We start from the raw sequence: 20,257 nt of genomic DNA on the forward strand, positions 1-20,257 counted from the left end.
ATACACATAACTATTGAACTCATGTGTCATATAAATTGAGAGATCCTCCAAATTACTCTGATCAATATGTCTACTCTCCCCATTCCCTAATTTTACTCACAAGTACAAATGGGTGGTGATCCTGACCACTGGCGGCTAGACTGGCAGACACGGGAAGGGGTCCCTTGCCTCTCATAACCTCCATCACAGTGGTATTCACAGGTGGCACCATAGTTGTTTCCCCCTGAGGTGCAGGTGAGGTAGCCACGCTGTGGTGGTTTCAGAGTTGGGCAGCGTCTCACTGTTAAGGAGGAATTCAAGTTAGGGGCTATGGCATCTCATTTAGGAGAAAAAAAAAAGGTTAAGAGGATGCCAATGCTGGGTTTCCTAGATCAGGAGACCTAGAATGATCAGAATGACTGACTTCTCCATGTTTCCAATGGCCAGGAACACAGCCAGAATGTTCTTTTATTAAGGAATTAAATCTGAAATGTAGACGAAGATGTTCACAAAATCTGGAAGCACAAGTGAGTATACATACTGTCATCAAAAGACTTCATTTATCTGTGAAATAAATTTTGCCATTTTTATTTTCAGACTTTGTGTACATCCTACATAAAGATGACCACCTTATAAAATTACTTTTAACATTAAAAAAATAGAAGGAGACTTAAATATCCACCAGTGGAAGAAGTGTTAAGCAAATTATATTTTTAGAAGTACATTATTATGCTATCATTAAAAATAATCCTGGAGAGTGAGTGCTTCTGGCTGCCATTCCTGCAGTGCTGGCTTCTCAGTGTTGCTGTAATTCTGTGTTCTTTCGCCATCATGAAGGATGCAGCGGGCTTTCTACAGCAGAGCCAGAGCTCCAGCCCAGCCAGGCCTCTGTGTGGTACCATCTGGAGGAACTCTACATGAAGTTGTGGCATCAGCTGACATTTCAGATGCTTGATGTTGTGCAGAAACCATGCTTTGCCCAAGGAGTTGGTCTCATTAAGCTTTATGAAAACTTCATTGGTGAATTTGAACATAGGGTGAACCCATTGTCCCTGGTAAATATCATCTTTCATGTGGTCAGACACATGACAGATCCTAATGTGGCTCTTTTCTGGAGAACGCCCATGAGAAAGTGAAAAGTAGCAATGACGTGGTGATCCTGTGTAAAACTGCAATTGGAGCCCTAAAATTAGACATCAGGCACCTACAAGTTACAAAGGAAACAATTGAGGATGTCAAAGAGATGCTCAACAACCTCCTAGGTGTGACATCAGTGCACAGCTGTTTCTACCACTTGTCCAGTAAATACTACTAGATGATCAGGAACCATGCTACAAAGATGCTCTTTGGTTCCTGGGCTGTGTTGACACTGAGGACCTTCCAGTGCTGGAGCAGCAGGAGAGAACGTTCATGTTGGGCCTGGAAGGACTGCTTGGTGAGGAAGTGTTCAACTTCAGAGAACTCCTCATGTGACTTGGCCCTGCAGGTGTGCTGTGGGGCCTGCAGCCTCCAAGCCTCTGGGTGCAGGGAGAGGGGAGTGAATCCCCTAAAACAACAGTGCTGAGGTGCCTGCCCCTCACCACCCTCCTGTCCCTCCTCCACCACGTACTTCTCTGAGATTCTGTTTGGGCCTCAGTGTCATGACCCCTCTTTAGAGGCCCAGCCAGACCACCTGAGCTGAAGTAGCTGCTCCTTCATTGCACATGCTGTTCATGGTCTGCATGCTCATCCACTTTTCCTACTAGAGTGTGAGCTTGTATGATGAGGGCCCAAGAAACCCTGGAATTATCTTCTGGCAAGCAGTCCCTTGTAGTCCAGGCTTCCCCACTCGGTGAATGTTCTGGGAACCCATCTGCAGTGCACCAGCTGGCATTGTTGTGAGAGGTTGCATTTGGCTTCAGTGAAATTTTTTTGAAGACTCTTTCAACAGTGGGAAAAACATCTCCATAGGTGTATTGCATTAGGAAGACCACACACTATTTTTAAACTAAATTCCTGGTGTTTGGGATCCCCCTTCGAATTTCTGGTCCAGTATGTGTCTGCAGCTCCAAGTACTGTTCAGGAAGTGAACAGTAACTGTAGAAAACTACCACACAGCCTTCCCTGAGCATTGAAAGCTTCTTCTTATACCATATATTATTGATACTAAGAAAGTTTTAGTATAGGGGTACTAATACCTATATTTTCAGAGCCAGTATTAATAAAAATGTCTTTATTAATCAGTAAAAAAATATTACTGAAAGGTCTGTAAAGAACATAGGAAATTGTGTTATAATAAAAAGTTTAAAAAGGTGATCTGATTGATAATGGATATATATTATGAGTCAACGATATGTTTTTTTTAAAGTTTATGAAAAGACTGGAAAGAAAATACCAGGACTTCTGGTCAAGATGTCAGCATAGGCTCACAGCATAGGCTTAAACAAGGGTCACCTCCTTGCACAACCACATCAAAATTACAACTAAACTATAAAACAACCATCATTCAGAACCACCAGAAATCGAGCTGAATGGAAGTCCTACAACTATGGAACTGAAGAAGAAACCAACTATGGAATAAAGAAGAAACCACATTGAGACAGACCAGAGGGGCGGAGATGTGGAACAGGCTGGTCCTACACCCATGTGTAATGGATAAAAATAAGGAGGGATAAATCAGGAGCAAGGGGTACCAGCCCCATACTAGGATCCCAGCCCAGGATTTTAGTGCCAAAGATAAGTCTCTATAACTTTTGGCTGTAAAACCCAGTGAGTATTGAGCCTGTGGACAACAGAAACTTCTAGAGTCTCAGGCAGTTCCTCTTAAAGGGCCCAAGCACAGACTTACTTTAAATCACTTCCTCTGAGCTCCAGTGTGGGGGTAGCAGATTGAAAGGTATCAGAGACATATATGGATGAACTGAATTGTCTGGAAACAGGGTGGGAGTAGGAGGACAGCTTTCTCCCAAACAGGAGGAACAGAAGTGTGGCAGAGGCCATTGTTCCTTTTCAGAGCCCTCTACCCACAGAGCCACAGAGCCACCAGGTGGGTAACATATCTGAGACTCCATCAACCTGGCTCATACTGTGTGCCTCACCCTGGTGATTACCTGAGGCCCTGCCCACCCAATTTTTGGGCCCATCCAAGCTGTTTCCAGTGGTTTTTACCTATGAATGTCTTGCATTGGCCCATGCTTCAGATTTTCCTAAATTCTCTCAAACAAGCAGCATCTGGCTTCACTGAGCTCCATACCTCTTGCTAAATTGTCACAGGCCTGCCATTAGCAGCAGCCAGCCTTGGTTCACAGCTTGGCCTCTTCTGAGCACCTCTAAACCCAACACAAATAGCAGCCATCTGCAGATTTCTATGTAGTTTATGTTGTGTGACCTTGGACAGAACATAGGTGATGGCTGACCTTGAACGTGCCAAAAGCAATCAAGGCTCAACTACAACAGGAAAGTGTACACAGCCCACACAGTGGGTGCATCTTGAGTACCCAGCTCAGGCAAAAGAGAAGGCTGTGCCACTGGACTCTACAGGACACCTACTATATTAGACCACTCTACCAAGCCCAAGTGATGTAGTAGCTCTGCCTAATACATAGAAACAAACACAGGGAGGCTGCCAAAAGGAGAAGACAAAGAAACATGGCACAGAACTCCAGAAAAAAGAACTAAACAAAATGAAGAAAAGCAATTTATCAGCTTCGCAATTTAAAATACTGGTTATAGTAAAAATGGAACTGCCTTTTGACTTTCCAATTCCACTGGGACAACTGTAACAGCATAACCAATAAAATATAATTTAAAAAAAGAAGGAAAGAAAATACCAAGATATTGACAGCAATTATCTGTGGAAGATGGGATAATAGATTTTTCCTTGTATATTTCTATATTTCCTGTGTTCAAGAATGAATATGAATTATATTTATAATGAAAAAAGTGAAACAAAACAGCATAACACTAAACAAAGAGGAAGAATCAAGCAGGGAATGCCACCAATTTCAGCAGGGGCGAAAAACTGAGAATAAAGGCTGATTAAATCCCATCATTTGAAGGCCAAGAAAACAAGTAGATACAGACTATCCTGGTGAGTTTTATCTAGATGTAGGAGAATGAGAAAACCTTGTTGCGGAGTCAGGGTTTCTAAAACACGTGTGTGCTCAATGTCATGCAGGCTTCCTGAATGACCATTTAACCCTGTATAGCAGCAGTCCCCAAACTTTTTTGCACCAGGGAACAGTTTCATGAAAGACAATTTTTCCATGAATGGGTGGTGAGGAGGGCAGGCAGGGGATGCTTTGGGGATGACTCAAGTGAATTACATTTATTGTGCACTTTATTTCTACTATTATTACATTGTAATATATAATGAAATAATTATACAACTCACCATAATGCAGGATCAGTGGGAGCCCTGAGCTTATTTTTCTGCAACTAGACAGTCCCATCTGGGGGTGATGTGAGACAGTGACACCTGAAGTGTGTTGCTTGTCTCCAGACTACCCTGTAATCTCGTTTTGGTTGCTGTCACTGCAGAAAACCCTGCTTCACAAAGATAGGACCTTGGGAATGGAGCAGGCTTTTCAGTGCTTTTGTAGCAATCTCAGGATATTCTGCCTTGACTTTAATCCAGACCACATGGAGATTTCAAGTTGTCTCAAAAATACTTTTAAGACCACCATCATTTGCAGTCTCAAGCAGTTCATCCTCTTCTAGCATGGACAAAGTTGATTCCTCTGGCTTATTCACAGTTGGGTCACAGATCCATTTCTTCCCAATGTGGGGGTCTTTTGTGGTTGGGAAGCAATGCTCAAGCTTTTTGAAAGCTGAGATAGGTGATCATGGACCAGCTGGGAGAAAGAAGGCCCTGGCTCAGTCTCTTTCAAAATCTGTGCTAACTTTTGAAACATGTCAAAAATCCTAATGTTCACTCATTTTCCCCATAATTCCAGTTTGACTTTGAATGTAGCCACTTTATCTGCCAACTTCAACACACTTGTTCTTCCCAGAAGTCACAGATTGAGTTTGTTGAGCAGGTTGAACATGTCACACAAATAAACAAGTTTTATGACCCATTCTGTGTCACTGAAATGTGCTGCCAGTGGTGACTGTTTTTCTAAAAGAAATCTCTGGGGCAGCTCCCATAACTCAAAAATTCTAGCCAGTGATCTGTCTTTAGTAAGCCATCTCACTTCTGTGTATAAGAGAGGATATGTGTGCTCTGTGTCCATCTCCTCACAGAGCTGTGCAAACAGACATAAGTTAAGGGCATGTACTTTAATGTGGTTGGTCATTTTAATCACATCCTGCAAAATGTTGTTAAGTTTAGGTGACATTTTTTGGCTAATCAGCATTTTTCTATGGATGACACAGTGCATACACTCACATTCAGAAGCCTCCTCTTTGGCTCGAGTAATGAAATCAGAAAGCTGTCCAGTCACGGCAGTCACTCTGTCCATGCATATACTGACACAAAATGAACAATTCAGTTTTCCTGATATGTAGTAATTCAAAGACTTGAATAGTTTTGTAGCTGTGGTGTTGGCTGACAACAAAAGTGCACATAATGTATCCTCATGTACATCCTCCTGAAAAATATATCACACCAAAGTGAGCATTGTTGCCTTGTCAACAGTGGTAGACTCATCAACCTGGATTTCATACCACAGTGAGTCATTCATCCTCTGTAACAATTGTACCTCAATATTCTCTGCTATTTCATCAATTCATCTAATTATGGTGCTGGCCGAAAGAGGAACATGCACCACCTTTTGAACTGAAGCTTCTCCTAAAAGTTCACAACAAATGTCCTTAGCAGTGGGGAGATTCAACTTTTCACCAACAGTAAAGGGCTCTTCAGCTTTAGCAATGTGGTTAGCCACTAAGGGTGATGCTCTCAGTGCAGACACATTTGATGAAGTGGTGGTCTTCAATAATTGCTTCTGTTCTTCATGTTCACATTTTTTTCTTTTGAAAAATTCCAAAGACTTGTGTTTTAAAGTAGGGTGCTTGGTCTCTACATGGCAAAGCAGTTTTGAAGGTTTCATGGCTTTGCTGGATAGCTGGTCACCACATATTACATAAAGCAGTCTTGGAGAATGTGAATCACCTGTTGCAATGAGCCTGTAATTTAAGTAAGACTCTTGGTATTTTCTCTTAAATGTACCTTTTTTGTTGGCAGTCTTAGAGTCTTCTGCTGTGTCATCATTGGGTCTTTCCCCCTTTTCAAAGAAGCTCTTCAGTGACATTTATGTTTTACTCATTTTGGCTCTTATGTGGGCTTACCAAAACTGTGACTGAGACAAGTGCATGGTGCAGGAAAAAAGCATGGGTGAGAGTGGTAAATAAAATAATGGGCAGGCCATGTGTAGACTGAAAATAAGTGTTGGATTCTGAATTAAAGCCTGCCACCAGATGCAGCTATATAATTAAAGTACATCAACTCATTTGCCACTATAAAGCCTGACACCAGATGCACCTTAATTGTCACTTGCCGCTCACTGATAAGGTTTCAATATGAGTCTGCAAGCAATTGATTTATTATGGTCTCTGTGCACTCAAACATCTCTGCTAATGATAATCTGTGTTTGCAGCCACTCCCCAGTGCTAACATCACTGCCTCAGTTTCACCTCAGATCATCAGGCATTATATTCTCATGAGGAGTGTGCAACCCAGGTCCCTCCCATGTGCAGTTCAAAGTAGGGTTTGCACTCCTACGAGAATCTAATGCTACCACTGATCTGATAGGAGGTGGAGCTCAGGCAGTAAGGTGAGCAATGGAGAGCAGTTGTAAATACAGATGAAGCTTCACTTACTTGCCCACTGCTCACCTCCTGCTGTGTGGCCTGGCTCCTAACTCCTGGCTCCATGGCCCAGGGGTTGGGGACCCCTGCTTTATAGTGAATTTGTTTTTTTCTCTCACCCAATCTAAAGGAGGTTTTTGTTTCAGGTATAGAGAGAAGAGGGTTGTGGTGGCATCTAGCAGGTCAGGGCAGAGCATGAATAATGAACAATGTGGAAATGGAAGGGTTCTTTCTGACCTTGTACTTTCACAATGAACTTGCAGCTAGCGCGGTTGTAGGCTCGGTCATAGGCAGTATAACGAATCACATGCTCTCCTTCGGGAAAGTGAGAGCCAGGCTCAGGGCCCCGAAGTGTCACCCTACATGGAACAGAGTAAGAGAACCACTGAGGAAAGACATCCTTAGGATCAGGGTCACATCATCACTGTGACCCTGATCCTAAGGATGGGGTACATCATCACTGTAGCCTCAGCATGGGAGTCTGGAGAAGCTGCTGGGAAGCATAAAGGGTATCCATTACTCACCTGGTGATGGTACCATCAGCAGAATCTTTCACCAAAGGTGGGTTCCAGGATACTCGAGCAGTCAGTTTCTCTGGCTCTGCCATCTTCTCACGTGAGTGGGGACAGCGGATCTTGGGGGGATCTATGTCTGCCAAGGTCAGAAATCAAGTGCTGACCCATGGGCCCCCTGCCTTTCCTGTAGGGAACCCAATAGATCCAATACTACACCAGTGGGTAAGTAAAAGATACTCTCTCTATTCAAGATGCTCAAGAAAGCCCAGCTCTTGGGGAAGTGATAATTTCTTTAAGCATGTGCCCAGAGTGCCCCTCTCATAACAAACAAGAATGCCTTCTGCAGTAAGGATTCCACATCCTCTGTGGACACAACACCAGGGTGACTCTTTGCAGCAGGACAACTGGGAGTGACCAACATTTACCTACACATACAGGCTCGCCTCCACTCCATTGCCCATCTTCCATGCAGATTCTGCTGCGGTCACCTTCCAGGTGGTAGCCACTGGAACAGCTGTAGTCACAGCAGGAGTCAAGAAGCACCCCATTTGTGCAGGTATAGGTGCCACTCGTAATAAATGGCAATGTGTGGCATCTCATCTCTAAGAGAAAACCAAGTGGCGAGCTCAGTGACTTGTGGGACTACCTGGAGGTGATGGTGGGTCATCTAGCATGGGAAGAACCATATCAGAGATAACATAAAATACAAAAACCCTACCCTAAAATTCCTTTACATTTTTGTGCCTAATTGCCTGTCTTTCCTAATTGCCTTCTTATTTTTATAATAAGGTACAGTAGTACTGGGGAGAGGGGTTCTCAAAGAAGTAAATGACTTGTGTATGGACTTGATAATCCCACTTGAGTTTAGATCCCAGCTCCACTCCCTGCAAGCTCTCTGACTTGAGTAAGTTATGTCATCTCTCAGAGGCTCAGTATTTTCACCACTAAAATGTGGATATATCATAGAACTGTTGTGCAGATTAAAAGGGGTGATGCATACAAACCTCTGGATGCATTTAGGGCCTTAGCTGCTAATAGTTTTCATCTCTTGTTCCTCAAATGTTAGATATCCTTGAACAAATTCAGAGCTCCTTTTTATTATTTTGGTATTGTCACAGGCATTCCTCAGCTGAGGCTCAGTTACATGTGAAAGTAGGCTGGCCCTCTATCCGGATGAGAATATGAGTCAGGCCAGTGTCTGGAGAGCCAACTTTGTGGTATTTGATTAAAGAAGAATCCATGTGCTTTAGATAATATATGTGCCAGAAGCAGAGACTGCTACTGAGTTGATTGTGAGCCTGTGCTTGCCAAATTCTAGTTTGAAATATCTGCTACTTGAAACAAGTGGGCAAGCCATACATGCCTTTACATTTTCTAAGTTCTAACCCTGCATAAGTTCAATTAGTGGAGCTTTGCATAAAGATTCTGTAAGCTATGTTCATTTTTCTTCAAGGTCAAAACAGACTTGAAGATTATTGCATTTTATGTTTTCTGGTTTCCTTTTTGCAAAAAATTACATCCTTGAAATCAGTGCCAAGAAGAAATGTTTGTCTTTTCAGGTGAATTTGTTTTCTTAGTATTATATAACAGTTAAAATGACACATCCAAAGTATTTGCTTTTTTGTCTCTTATGAGGAAGAGCAAAGCCAGATTAATTATTCAAAAACAGTAATTAACTCATTTTAGGCACCTGGAAATATGTACATCTCCATTCTTTTAACTGGTTTTATATTCATTTATAGAGTTATACTATTTAATGTTGTGAGGCCAATTCAAATTTGTTTTGGAAACAATGGAGTCTAATTCCTAAAACAAATTAATTCTCTAGAGGAGTGTGGCAGCTTCCTTATTTCTGGCTATCAAGCTTCTCCTCTCCCCCACATCTTATCTTTTCTAACCAACCGAATTTCTCTCTGAAGGCTTAGCACTGTGTGTGTGATCACAGAACATTCACATTCACACATTTGTGTTTCTATCCCATTAGTCTGGGATAGACTCAATCTGGGATTGAGTAAGCTTATGAAGAAACCAATACAGGGCCCTGCACACATGGATGTCCTACAAATGGCATTCAGAGATAGACATATGGACAGGCAAAGCTCAGCTAATAAAAAGACGTAGGTTGTAGGTCTTGAATAAGAGATAGGGATTTGGGAGCTGAGGCAGACATGATTTGGAATGTGTGCATTAGCATCCCCACATTCTAGCGTAAGAATTCTTTGTGCTATTCTGAAGAATATGAAGAATAACAGATGTCTCATAACTTCACTGCCAAGGCCTTATAAGGCCCTAGGCCAGGAAGTATTACAGTTTGCCACAAGTTGGAAAGAGTCTGAGACCATACTTCCTTGAGTGTTTCAGAAGAAGGCCCAGGTATACGTCAGGGCCCAAACCCAAGTCTTATAAACACTCCTCAGTCCCCAAGCCAGAAGGACTCTTTGCTGCTTAAATGCCCTTATTACTTGGACAATAACTACAGGGAGAGGAAAAGAGCTAGAATGTTAGGACAGGGAAATGGTATTTTGGGTTCCTGTGGAAAATTCTCAATTTGCATTTGACAGAAGGCATAGTAACACCTCCAGGCATATATCCTCAGTGGCTGGCTGGCCTCTCTCATATACATGTATCAATCTGCACACACACCACTTACGCCTGCAGTAGGCAGTTCCAGACCAGCGGCGGCTTGGCAGGCATTGCACCGACCTTCGTCCTATCAGTCGAAAGCCCCGGTTACAGGAGAGATCACAACGAGTGCCCAGGGTACTGTGATAATTTCCTCCCCTTGGTGAGTAGCATGTGGCTTCTCCATCTTGAATGTTTAATGTATAACACCATCGGGGGACTGTAGCAATGGAAGAAAAGTAAGCTAGAAGTACAGTAATTAAAACAGTGTGTTGGTGAAAGGACAGACAGATCAATGGAACAGAAAAGAGGGCCCAGAAATAGACCCATACAATTATGATGAAATGATTTTTTGACAAAGATTCAAAAGCAATTCAATGGAAGAAAGATAGCTATTCGAACAAATGTTGCTGGAGCAATTGAACTTCCATAGTTAAAAAAGAAAAAGAGCCAGAAGAAGAAGGAGGAGGAGGGAGAAGGGATAAGGGGAAGGGGAAAGAGAGGAAAGGGAAGAGGAGGAGAGGAAACGAATCTCAACCTAAGTCTTAACACCTTACATGAAAATTAATTCAAAATATACATAAATTTAAATGTAAAAAGTAAAATTATAAAACTTTAAAAAAATAGGAAAAAATCTCTGGGATCTAGAGCTAACAGGTCATAGACATGACACTAAAAGCACAATTAAGTTAAAAAATCAACACATTGAAACTTGTCAAAATTAAAAACTTTTGTTCTTTGAAAAGCACTGTTAATAGATTAAAGACCAACTACAAACTGGGACAAAATATTTGCAAACCACACATCCAACCAAGGACTAGTATCTAGAATATATAAAGAACTCTCAAAACTTAACAGTAAAAAGCAAATAATTCAGTTAGAACATGGACAAAAGACATGAACAGGCATATCACTGAAGAGGATATACTAATGGCAAATAAACACATAAAAAGATGTTCAGTTTCATAAGTCTCTGGAGAAATGTAAATTAAAACCACAACAAGATACCATTATGTACCCATTAACATGTTTAAACTTTAAAGCAATTGGCAAAACCAAGTGCTGGTGAGGATGGAGAGAAACTGGAATTCTTATGCATTCCTGGGGAGATACAATATGAGACAACCACTTTGGAAAATATTTTGTTAGTTTCTTATAAAGGTGAACATACACTTGCCATGCAACTCTATCATCCTACGTTAGGTATTTACCCAAGTGAAATGAAAACCTGTGTTCATACAAAATCCTGTATACAAATGTTTAAAGTATCTCTATTCACAACTGCAAAAGCAGGCACCAATTCAAATGTCCTCTGTCCTCTCTGGGTGAATGGTTAAACTAACTGTTGTTTATTCACACAAAAGAAGGAAGTGTTGATACATGCACTAACATGGATGAATCTCCAATGCAGCTTGTGAAGTGAAACAGGCCAAACTCAAAAAAGCTGCATATTGTAGGATTCCTTTTGTACAACATTCTGGATGAGGCAAAAATATAGGGACAAATTGATGGTTTCCAGATTTCAGGGAGAGAGTCCTAGACAACCTCAAAGAGGCATGGGCAAGTTCTTGATGTGATAGAGCTGTTTGGTACTGTGGTGATGGTTCTATGATTATGCATTTGTCAGAACTCATAGAACTCTGCACAAAAAAGAGTGAAAATCACAGTAGGTAAATTTAAAATAATTTTTAAATGATACGAAGATGGAGGTTAGAGAGAGGAAGGGAATTCAATATTAAAGAAGACTACTTAAGAATGAAAGTCCAATCCCAGTTCAATACTGAAGGTAATACGGTCATTAAATCATAAAAACATCATAAAATGGCATCATTGGCTACACAATAGAAATGTGGGTTCAACAGGTGCAGATTTTAAAGGGACACTTATAAACAAGCAAGGGGCTATCTGTCCAAAGATACATACACAGGATGACACAGACATGTTAGTCTGAGGTTGGGTAGTCTTACCCCATGTGAGCTCATTCAATCCCTAAATCCTAAGGGACAAAAACAAGGAGGCTTTCAAAAAAAAAAAAAAAAGCACATCAGAAGTTAAAGGAAGAGAGAAATGCTGGAACTTCTGCTTGTGGGCAGTGGAAGAATGAAGACAGGTGACAGTGAGAAAACTATCCTTCAAACACCAACACAGTTGTTTGTAGCTTTCAGTATTCGTTTTGAGCCTGTGGCTGTAACACAAGGCTGCCATCTGGAGACACCATCTTCAAATTACACAAAGTCTCAAGCACTACAGTTGCACAGCTGTTCATTATGTGATCACAACATGTATCATAAAGACTTTATATGGGACCAGACTTTAGTCTGGAACCTCAACAATCACTCACATCCTGTTCCTCTCCCACATTCTGTCAAGGAAAATACACATCAGATTGGAATACATAGAACAAACAAACACAGTAAAAGGAAATGTAGAGATAAGGATAAATACTGAGACAGTGAGAGAGGGCCTAGCTATTGTAAATAAGTTCAAATTTGTTGGTCCAGAGGAATCCTGGTATAAAGAAAACATGTTGGAAAGCTGGAAAAGAACAAAAACCTTATCTTACCCCCCAGATTTATTGAGGTATAATTGACAAATGAAACTGTATATATTTAAGTTGCACAATATGATTTTTTTTCAGTTACAAACTAGATATTTACTCTAGTTTTATATTAGTTTCAGGTATACAGCACAGTATCTATCTATCTATATATATATACTATACTAATTTATATTATATATATATATATATATATATATATATATATAAATTCCTTCTGATATCTCTAGTACCCCAGCACCATACATATAGTATCATTAGATATAGTCACCATGCTGTATATTAGATCCCCAGAAGGCAAAAGAAGGCAGCCTCTGGGCACTATAGCCTGGTGAGACTGACAGTACATATATTTGTATTCTACAATAATTAAACACATGCTTATGACCAGTTAGAAAGAGATGTGCTGATATTCAAGTGTCCCCAAGAACAAGTCATTCAAGAATGATTTCATTTCCTCTTTGTGTAAGGTCACCAGACTGGTAGAGCAAGGAAAATTTGTGAGTATGCTACGTGGAAATAAGTGAGGCCTGTGACAATGCCTTCATGCCCTTGATGTAGATGAGATGCAGAAATACAGGAGAGATGACAATATAGTTATAAAGATTTATAACTGGCTTAACAACTGTACCCTAAGAATGCTGATGGAAAACTGAAACTCAGAACATGGCTAAATACTTCATGGTGAAAATGTCTGGCAGGAAATGTGCTAGTCATTACTGAGTGGCTACTGTGTGCTGGGTACCATGATTTGTATTTTTATTTTCACATTCATCACCTCAAATAGTTCTCCCAACAGCCCTGTGTAGTAGGCAGGTGTGTCCCTATCTTGTAGGTGAGGAACTAACTTGCTTATGGTCGGTCCCTCAGCAAGTAAAGGGCAGAGATTTGAACCCAAGCTTTGTCTGGCTCCAAACCCATAGTTTTTCTAACCACAATATCTACCACTGTAGCATGTTAGATTGCTATTTTGAAGCATACATTTACACTTTTGAATAGGTAATATAGGCACATGGTTCAAAATCCACAATGTATAAACTATTACACAGTAAAGTCTCCCTCCCACCCCTGGTCTGACACATAGTGCCACTTGGTCTCACCATAAAGAACCACTGTTAATAGTTTATGCATATAAAGCAAATAATGCAAATATAGCTATATAATCTTATATTTTTCTCTTTTAAAATATTTAGAATAGCATATTATGCCCACGGTCCCCACCAATGCTTTTTTAAATAAACTTAATGAATTTTAGAGATCCTCCCGTACCACGACAAGCATGCAATTTACTTAAATGAAATAACATAAAATACATAGCACAGCGACTGGCACATAAAAGTGTTTGGGATAAAAGAGTTAGAAGGTGGAAGAGTTGGGACTTGAACTCAGGCCCATGACCTCTATCTGTGCAGCTATTCACCTGTCACTTTTCAGAGATTATAAAGGAAACAAACTGCTTACAACAGGGTTGAAAGGGTCTTCTCTGTGATTATCTTCAGATAACCCTGGCAAAATTACCAGCTTGCTCAGGGCTAAAACAATCCTCAGGGAAAGTGGCAGTCCAGAGGACCGATGACAAACCTCAGACAAGGGTTTCTGACTCCAAGCTAAGAATCAAGAGAGGAAATGAAAGTAAATTCAAGATGAATGAAAATGGCATCAAGCTACATGGGCAAATAATGATTTGGTTTTTACTGGTTAACTCCTCTTTTTTAAAAACACTAGGTAACATTTTTAATACAAGAGATAGAATGAGCATGACTTTGGAGTCAGACAGACCTAGGTTTAAATTCCTGCTCATCACCTCTAAGCTCTGCAACTCTCTAAATTAACTTTCCTGAGCTTAGTTTCCTGGTCTGTAAAATGGGGGTAATAAATCAGTTCCATATGGCTGTTTTGAGAATCAAATGAAATTGTGTGTGTAAACTACATCTAGCCCTGGGAATGATATTCCCTAAATCAGTGTCTGGGTTTGAGCATCCCACTTCACGCAGCAACACCTGAAGACACCATCTCCAAATTACAAAAAGTCTGAAGCTGGGATTATGAGGTCACAAAGACCTTACAAAAGAGGTTGGGACTTCAGGTTGTACTTTCCCAGGCCCCTCTCCCCTTGCAACACTGATAACTTCACCCAATTAGTTTTATGTGCAGATCCAGAAGGCACTTGACCCCAAACCCAAAGGTTGGTATATGGCTCATATTTTTCTATAAGGCTTTGTACAGATTTTAAAATAACCAGTGGATCAGGTTAATATTAATCACAGAATCACTAGACCTCTTGAAAGTACATTCTGCATCTGCTGCTTCTTCCTATCCACTTATCCTATTTATAGTTTTCTACAATGTGGCTTCTAATCCAAGAATGCCAACCATCCAGTAAACATGTTTTGAGCATTAACTTTTTACATAGCTTTGAGTGGGGTATCATACATGGCTGTTTCTGTTAAATAGGTAGATATTTTGCTGAATGTAATAAAAAGTAAACCAAAAGGGCAATATATAGTGAATGCAAAATTAGTGTTCCAGATAATAAATATTTATTTCAGAAGATTACCATCTGAAGAGTACCAAGAGTACATAGTAGGTACTCAATGAATATTCATTGAATAAATGAGTAAAAAAATAAATGGATGAGGGAAAGCTCAGGGTGGGCTAATTTAGTCAGGTAACAGAGTCGAGTTCTGCTAAGCTGGCCAAAACATACATTTCATGAGTTGCTGGGCAGCTTGACTGAGACTAATTCTGGAAGAAATGATCACAGTGGCCCTGAAGAGGGGAAATCATGAATCAGAGAATTCAGTTAAGAGGCAGTTGTCATTATCCATGTGTGAGATAATAGAAGTTTTAATCCATGGATCAATAAAAAAATGACATCTTTTGATGAATGACTAGTGAGAGATGATGAGGAAAAGTGGGCTATTAAAGGTGATGGGGGCTACTTAAGGTGCCATTGAGGTATTTTTAAAAATCTTAACCTGAGAATATTTTAATTGAGTTTAGAAAACTGCAGGGAGATGAGAGAGAAATGATAGATAGATGATAGATAATAGATACATAGATACATAGATAGATAGATAGATAGATAATAGATAGATAGACTGACAGACAGACATTGGTGTAAGAGAGAAACATTGATTGGCTTCCTACCTTATGTGCCCTGAACAGGGGTCAAGCCTGCAATCTAGGTATGTGCACTAACTGAAGATTTAACCTGAAACCTTTTGGTATGAGGGATGACACTCCAACCAACTAAACCACTCAGTCAGAGTGATTGAGACAATTTTAAGAAAATGATGGCACCATTATCAAAAGTAGGAAGGTCATCTATTGGAGCCTTTTTCAGGGAAGATAAACAAATTTGGTTTTAGACATCTCCAAATGGAAGTGTCCAGCAGCAACTGGAGATGTAGTCCAGGAGTCAAGGAGAAAAGTCAGGGTCACCCAAAGTTCAGATCCATGCATGATTCTCTTTTTTGTCACCAGTAGAGAGCCCATCTCCTTTCTTGGCTTCAGCTGTAACCAGAATAGTGAAATGTCTTTGAACCCAAGAAAGGAGGGTTGAGAAGAGGGAGTGTGCTCACTGCTGAGAAACTTCGGAGATTGAAGCACAAGAAAGGGCCACATGATTTGGGCTTTGGGATAGACTTGTGATCTTCAAGGCATGTTGTTTAAGCATGGTGATTTGTGGAAGCAGGCTGTAGGAAGTTTAGGAATTACTGGGTGCTGAGACTGAGAGGCAGTAGGTGTGGACCACTTGGCAGTGAGAAGAACATAGGTAGAAGATAAAAAAGGAGCATATAGGAGCCCAAAGTTCTTATCATTTTTTGATTGAACCTCTTTTCTCATGGTTTACCATTTACCTTCTTGCCAAATATAATGTTTTCAGCATCCTCAAATTGTTTCTGCAATATTTGACACAGTGGATCTCTTACCACTTCCTCTTCCTTAAAACCCTCTTCTCCCATGGCTTCTGTTGTATAATAGATACTATCTTTATCTCCTCTTACATGGCTGACCATTAACTATCTCTTTTTCTCTTGTTGGCTCTTCTTCTCCTACTGACATCTGTAGATGCCTTCTAATGCTCTGACCTTGGTCTTCTGCTCCTTCAGGAAGCTCATCCATCTAAGCTGATGGCTCACAAAGCTCCATCTTTCTTCTTCCTATGCCTATAGTGCATCTTCACCAAAGCAGTTTTCTTTTTTAACCTTATCCTTCTGAGCAGGGCCATAGAGTTCTCCCAGGTATTCAGACTGGATGCTTTCAGACATCATTGTTTCTTAGCCTCTCTTACATCGAATCTGTACCAAGTCCTGCCATCTATTTTTTAAAAGATTTTATTTATTTATTTTTAGGAAAAGGGGAAGGGAGGGAGAAAGAAAGGGAGAGAAATATAGATGTGAGAGAAACATCAATGTGTTATCTCTCTCATGTACCCCAACCAGAGACCAAACCTACAACCCAGGCATGTGTCCTGACTGGGAATCAAACCAGTCACCTCTCACCCTGTGGGATGTTGCCTGACCAACTAAGCTACACCAGTCAGGACTTGCCATATCTTTGAAATGTCTTTGGAGTTCATCCTTACCCTCCATTTCTTTGCCACTATCTGTTACTGATTCCTAAAGAGTCTCCCTTACCTAGGCTCTACCCATCCTGAACCCCTACTTTCTGTACACAATAACATACACAATAATAAGGTTAATAGTCTCAAATGTCACCCCTCTGGGCAAACACATATGATGGCTCCTTATAACTCATAGTACAACAGCTAAAGTCTTCTGTATGGCTTGCAATGCATAAAAACAAGAATCTTAGAAATGTAAGGGATGTTACATATTACCTGGTCTAACTTTCCTTGTAGTACAGGGATAGCTATTCAGCCTTCTTCACAGACACTCCTCCTGCCCCTCCTTAGAAGAGTTGGTAGATCACGGAGCCTTCCCTAGTTTCGTCTCATGCTTTATATTCAACTTTATCTTCTACTACTTTCTGAACATCCTGTCTCCTCCAGTAAGCTCCTTTCTCTAAGAGGTTTGTTCTTACCTCTGTATCTGTGGCCATTTGCTTTTCTGAATGCCCTTCCTCCCCCTTTCTAGTTTTCAGACTCTACCCAAAATTCAAGTCTTATTCTAAAATTTCATCTTTTGCCCTGGCTAGCTCAGTGGATTGAGCATGGGCTGCGAACCAGGCATTGCAGGTTGGATTCCCAGTCAGGGCACATGCCTAGGTTGCAGGCCACAGCCCCCAGCAACCGCACATTGCTGTTTCTCTCTCTCTCTCTCTCTCTCTCTCTCTCTCTCTCTCTCTCCGTCCCTCTCTCTCCCCTTCCCTTCCCTCTCTAAAAATAAATAAATAAAATCTTTAAAAAAATGTCATCTTTTATGATCTTTTCCCTGACTAGTTTTTCTTTTTTTTTCTAAAAGATTTATTTTTTTATTATTTTATTTTTTTAGAGAGGGAAGGGAGGGAGAGAGAGAGAGAGAGAGAGAGAGAGAGAGAGAGAGGGAGAGAAACATTAATGTGCGGTTGCTGGGGGCTGTAGCCTGCAACCCAGGCATGTACCCTGGCTGGGAATCAAACCTGACTAGTTTCTCTTAACTCCTATTGCATTTACTGCTACCACATAATTTCACACTTACTCACTCTACATGTGCTAATTGTATTGCCCACTCAATAATTCTTCCCCTAGCAGAATGTAAGCTCCTTGGGGGAACACACATTTTTGTATAATCCACTGCTTACCTTGCACAAGATTAGACATACAGGAGGCGCTCAGTCAGTACTTAATGGTTAGTAATAGATAGGCAAGCTTAGTGCTAGAGAGGTGAGGTCAAACAGCAAGTGAGTAACCAAGTTCATGATTGGAAATCACAGCCCCTGATTCCCTGAGCTTCAGTTTTGGCAGATATAAGCCAAGCTGGATAAAGATGCTTCAGGAAGGGCCTGGGCCTTAGGCCAGAAAAGACCCTTCCTGAGCCTGAGAAGCAGTGAGTATTACCTCGGTAGTTTAGGGCAGGGACCTGTGGGGCCTCTTTAGCATATACTTCATTGTAGCTTTCATTTGGGTTGTAGCCTGAACCTAGAGTAAATAAGACAATATCAAGATGACATATTGATTTCTCACTCAAGACCTTACCACCCTTCCCCCTTTCAACTTGGTCTTTTCCTGAGGACATGGCATTCTATGGGTGGAGAGCCAGGTGGATATTTAATGGGGAAAATTCTACCTTATGAAGCAATAGAACTATTGTGGGCAAACCTCAACACCTCAGGTACATGAAGGGCAAGCTCCTGGGGTGGGTTAGGGTGGTACTGGTAGAACTAAGCCTCCATTTAAAAAAAAAAAAACAACAACAACAAAAACTTCTTGACTATCCATCAATCCCACCAATCAGGACTACAAATGACCCATTTCCTTGATGCAATACATGAGTCTTGGTGAGCTGCTGATTACCAAGTTCTGAGGTTGGACAGTTGCCCCAGGTAGGAGGAAAAAATTGAGCCTGAGTAAGGGTCTTTCCACTGGTGATATGCCTGTTCACAGTCCTCAGAAGGAAATAGTTCCTCAAGCTCCCACGAGCTCACAGAGTACCAGCCTTTTGCCACCTGGTTGCCATTTCTAGGTTACTATTGCCATGCCAATGTAAATAGGGATCAGAAGCCAAGGGGAACTGAGAATAGTTTCACATCCTGCGTAGTTTGCTCTGGTTTGGAGGGAAAAGAAAAAGAAAGCAAAGTCCTTTGGAAAAATTTCTGGTCCTTCTAATCAGCAGAAGCTTTAGGAAGGAGCTGATGAGCTAGATAATGTTCCCAGTCCACCCTTACTCCATTAAGTGGCTCAGTCCCTGGTACAGGCAGGTCTGTGGCTGTCTGGGAGACTAAACCGTGTTCCACTAGATGGCAGGAAATCGGTCATGAACACAAACTAATTGTAACACAACTTGGTCTTTTCCAGAGTGAAGTTTCAGGAAGCCCTCCTTACAGCCTCCCTGAGCCCTAATGCACGCACAGGAATAAAACAGAATGCCATGCTGGAGTCACAGAATAATTATTTACTTCCAGGAGAGAGTGTGCTTCCAGAACAGGGCTGAGTTTTACTGCTGGAGCCCTTTGGCCTGTGTAAACACTCAGACCACAAGTGTGTCAGCCACCTGTCTGCGAAGAGGCTCAGGGACCCCTACACTAAATGAGAGAACAGAGAGCTAGACGATGAAGCTCCTCACAGATTGGGGGTGGAGGGTGTTGGGAAACCAGTCCAACTTGAAGAACAAGGGCATGAATCAAATTGAAAGTTTGCCATATGAAATCATGTCCTTGGTTTGCCCTCATTCCAGAGGAAAGAGTTCATTTTTTTCTCTTTCCCTTGACTTTTTAAAAATTTTCTTCTCAAGCTCACTCTCTTTTCCCACATGGGAGGTTTCTCTGTGGAGGTCAGAATTCTTGTCAGCTATTTCAGTTTAGCATAACCTCAAAGATTTACAACTCCTGTAAACAGGAGGCCAGATGTGTGTGACACCCTAAAGGATTCAGTCCCCACACTCTAGTTCCAGACCTCACTTATGAAAAAAGGGCCAGCAGGGAGCAGGCCTCTGTTTACCAGAAGAGCAAGCTGGAATGACAGAGGCCTATAGCTGGATAACAACAACTGCTATCACTGAGCACGTGTTCTCTGTTCAGCCTGTTACATATGTTATCTCATTATGTCATCCTAACATCTCAGTGAGGTTGACACCTTCATTTGTCCGTAATGTACAGATGAGGAAATAGACTCAGAGGAGTGAATACAGTACCC

The 20,257-nt window shown here is 41.2% G+C and overlaps 1 protein-coding gene and 1 pseudogene across 1 annotated transcript in view; one reads left to right on the forward strand and one right to left on the reverse strand.

Moving 5' to 3' along the window:
* Nucleotides 1-20,257, reverse strand: part of SRPX2 (sushi repeat containing protein X-linked 2) — a 40,198-nt gene that overhangs the window by 14,992 nt on the left and 4,949 nt on the right. Inside the window, exons 3-8 of the mRNA XM_028523056.2 lie at nt 18,464-18,544; nt 9,931-10,122; nt 7,706-7,882; nt 7,290-7,416; nt 7,003-7,124; nt 101-280 (exon numbers count right to left, since the gene is read on the reverse strand). Of these exons, the coding sequence (XP_028378857.1) occupies nt 101-280; nt 7,003-7,124; nt 7,290-7,416; nt 7,706-7,882; nt 9,931-10,122; nt 18,464-18,544 (879 nt within the window). The remainder of the gene's footprint in view (nt 1-100; nt 281-7,002; nt 7,125-7,289; nt 7,417-7,705; nt 7,883-9,930; nt 10,123-18,463; nt 18,545-20,257) is intronic.
* Nucleotides 796-1,467, forward strand: LOC118498592 (annotated as a pseudogene).

This window comes from Phyllostomus discolor, chromosome X (assembly GCF_004126475.2).
Source record: "Phyllostomus discolor isolate MPI-MPIP mPhyDis1 chromosome X, mPhyDis1.pri.v3, whole genome shotgun sequence".
Lineage (NCBI taxonomy): Eukaryota > Metazoa > Chordata > Mammalia > Chiroptera > Phyllostomidae > Phyllostomus > Phyllostomus discolor.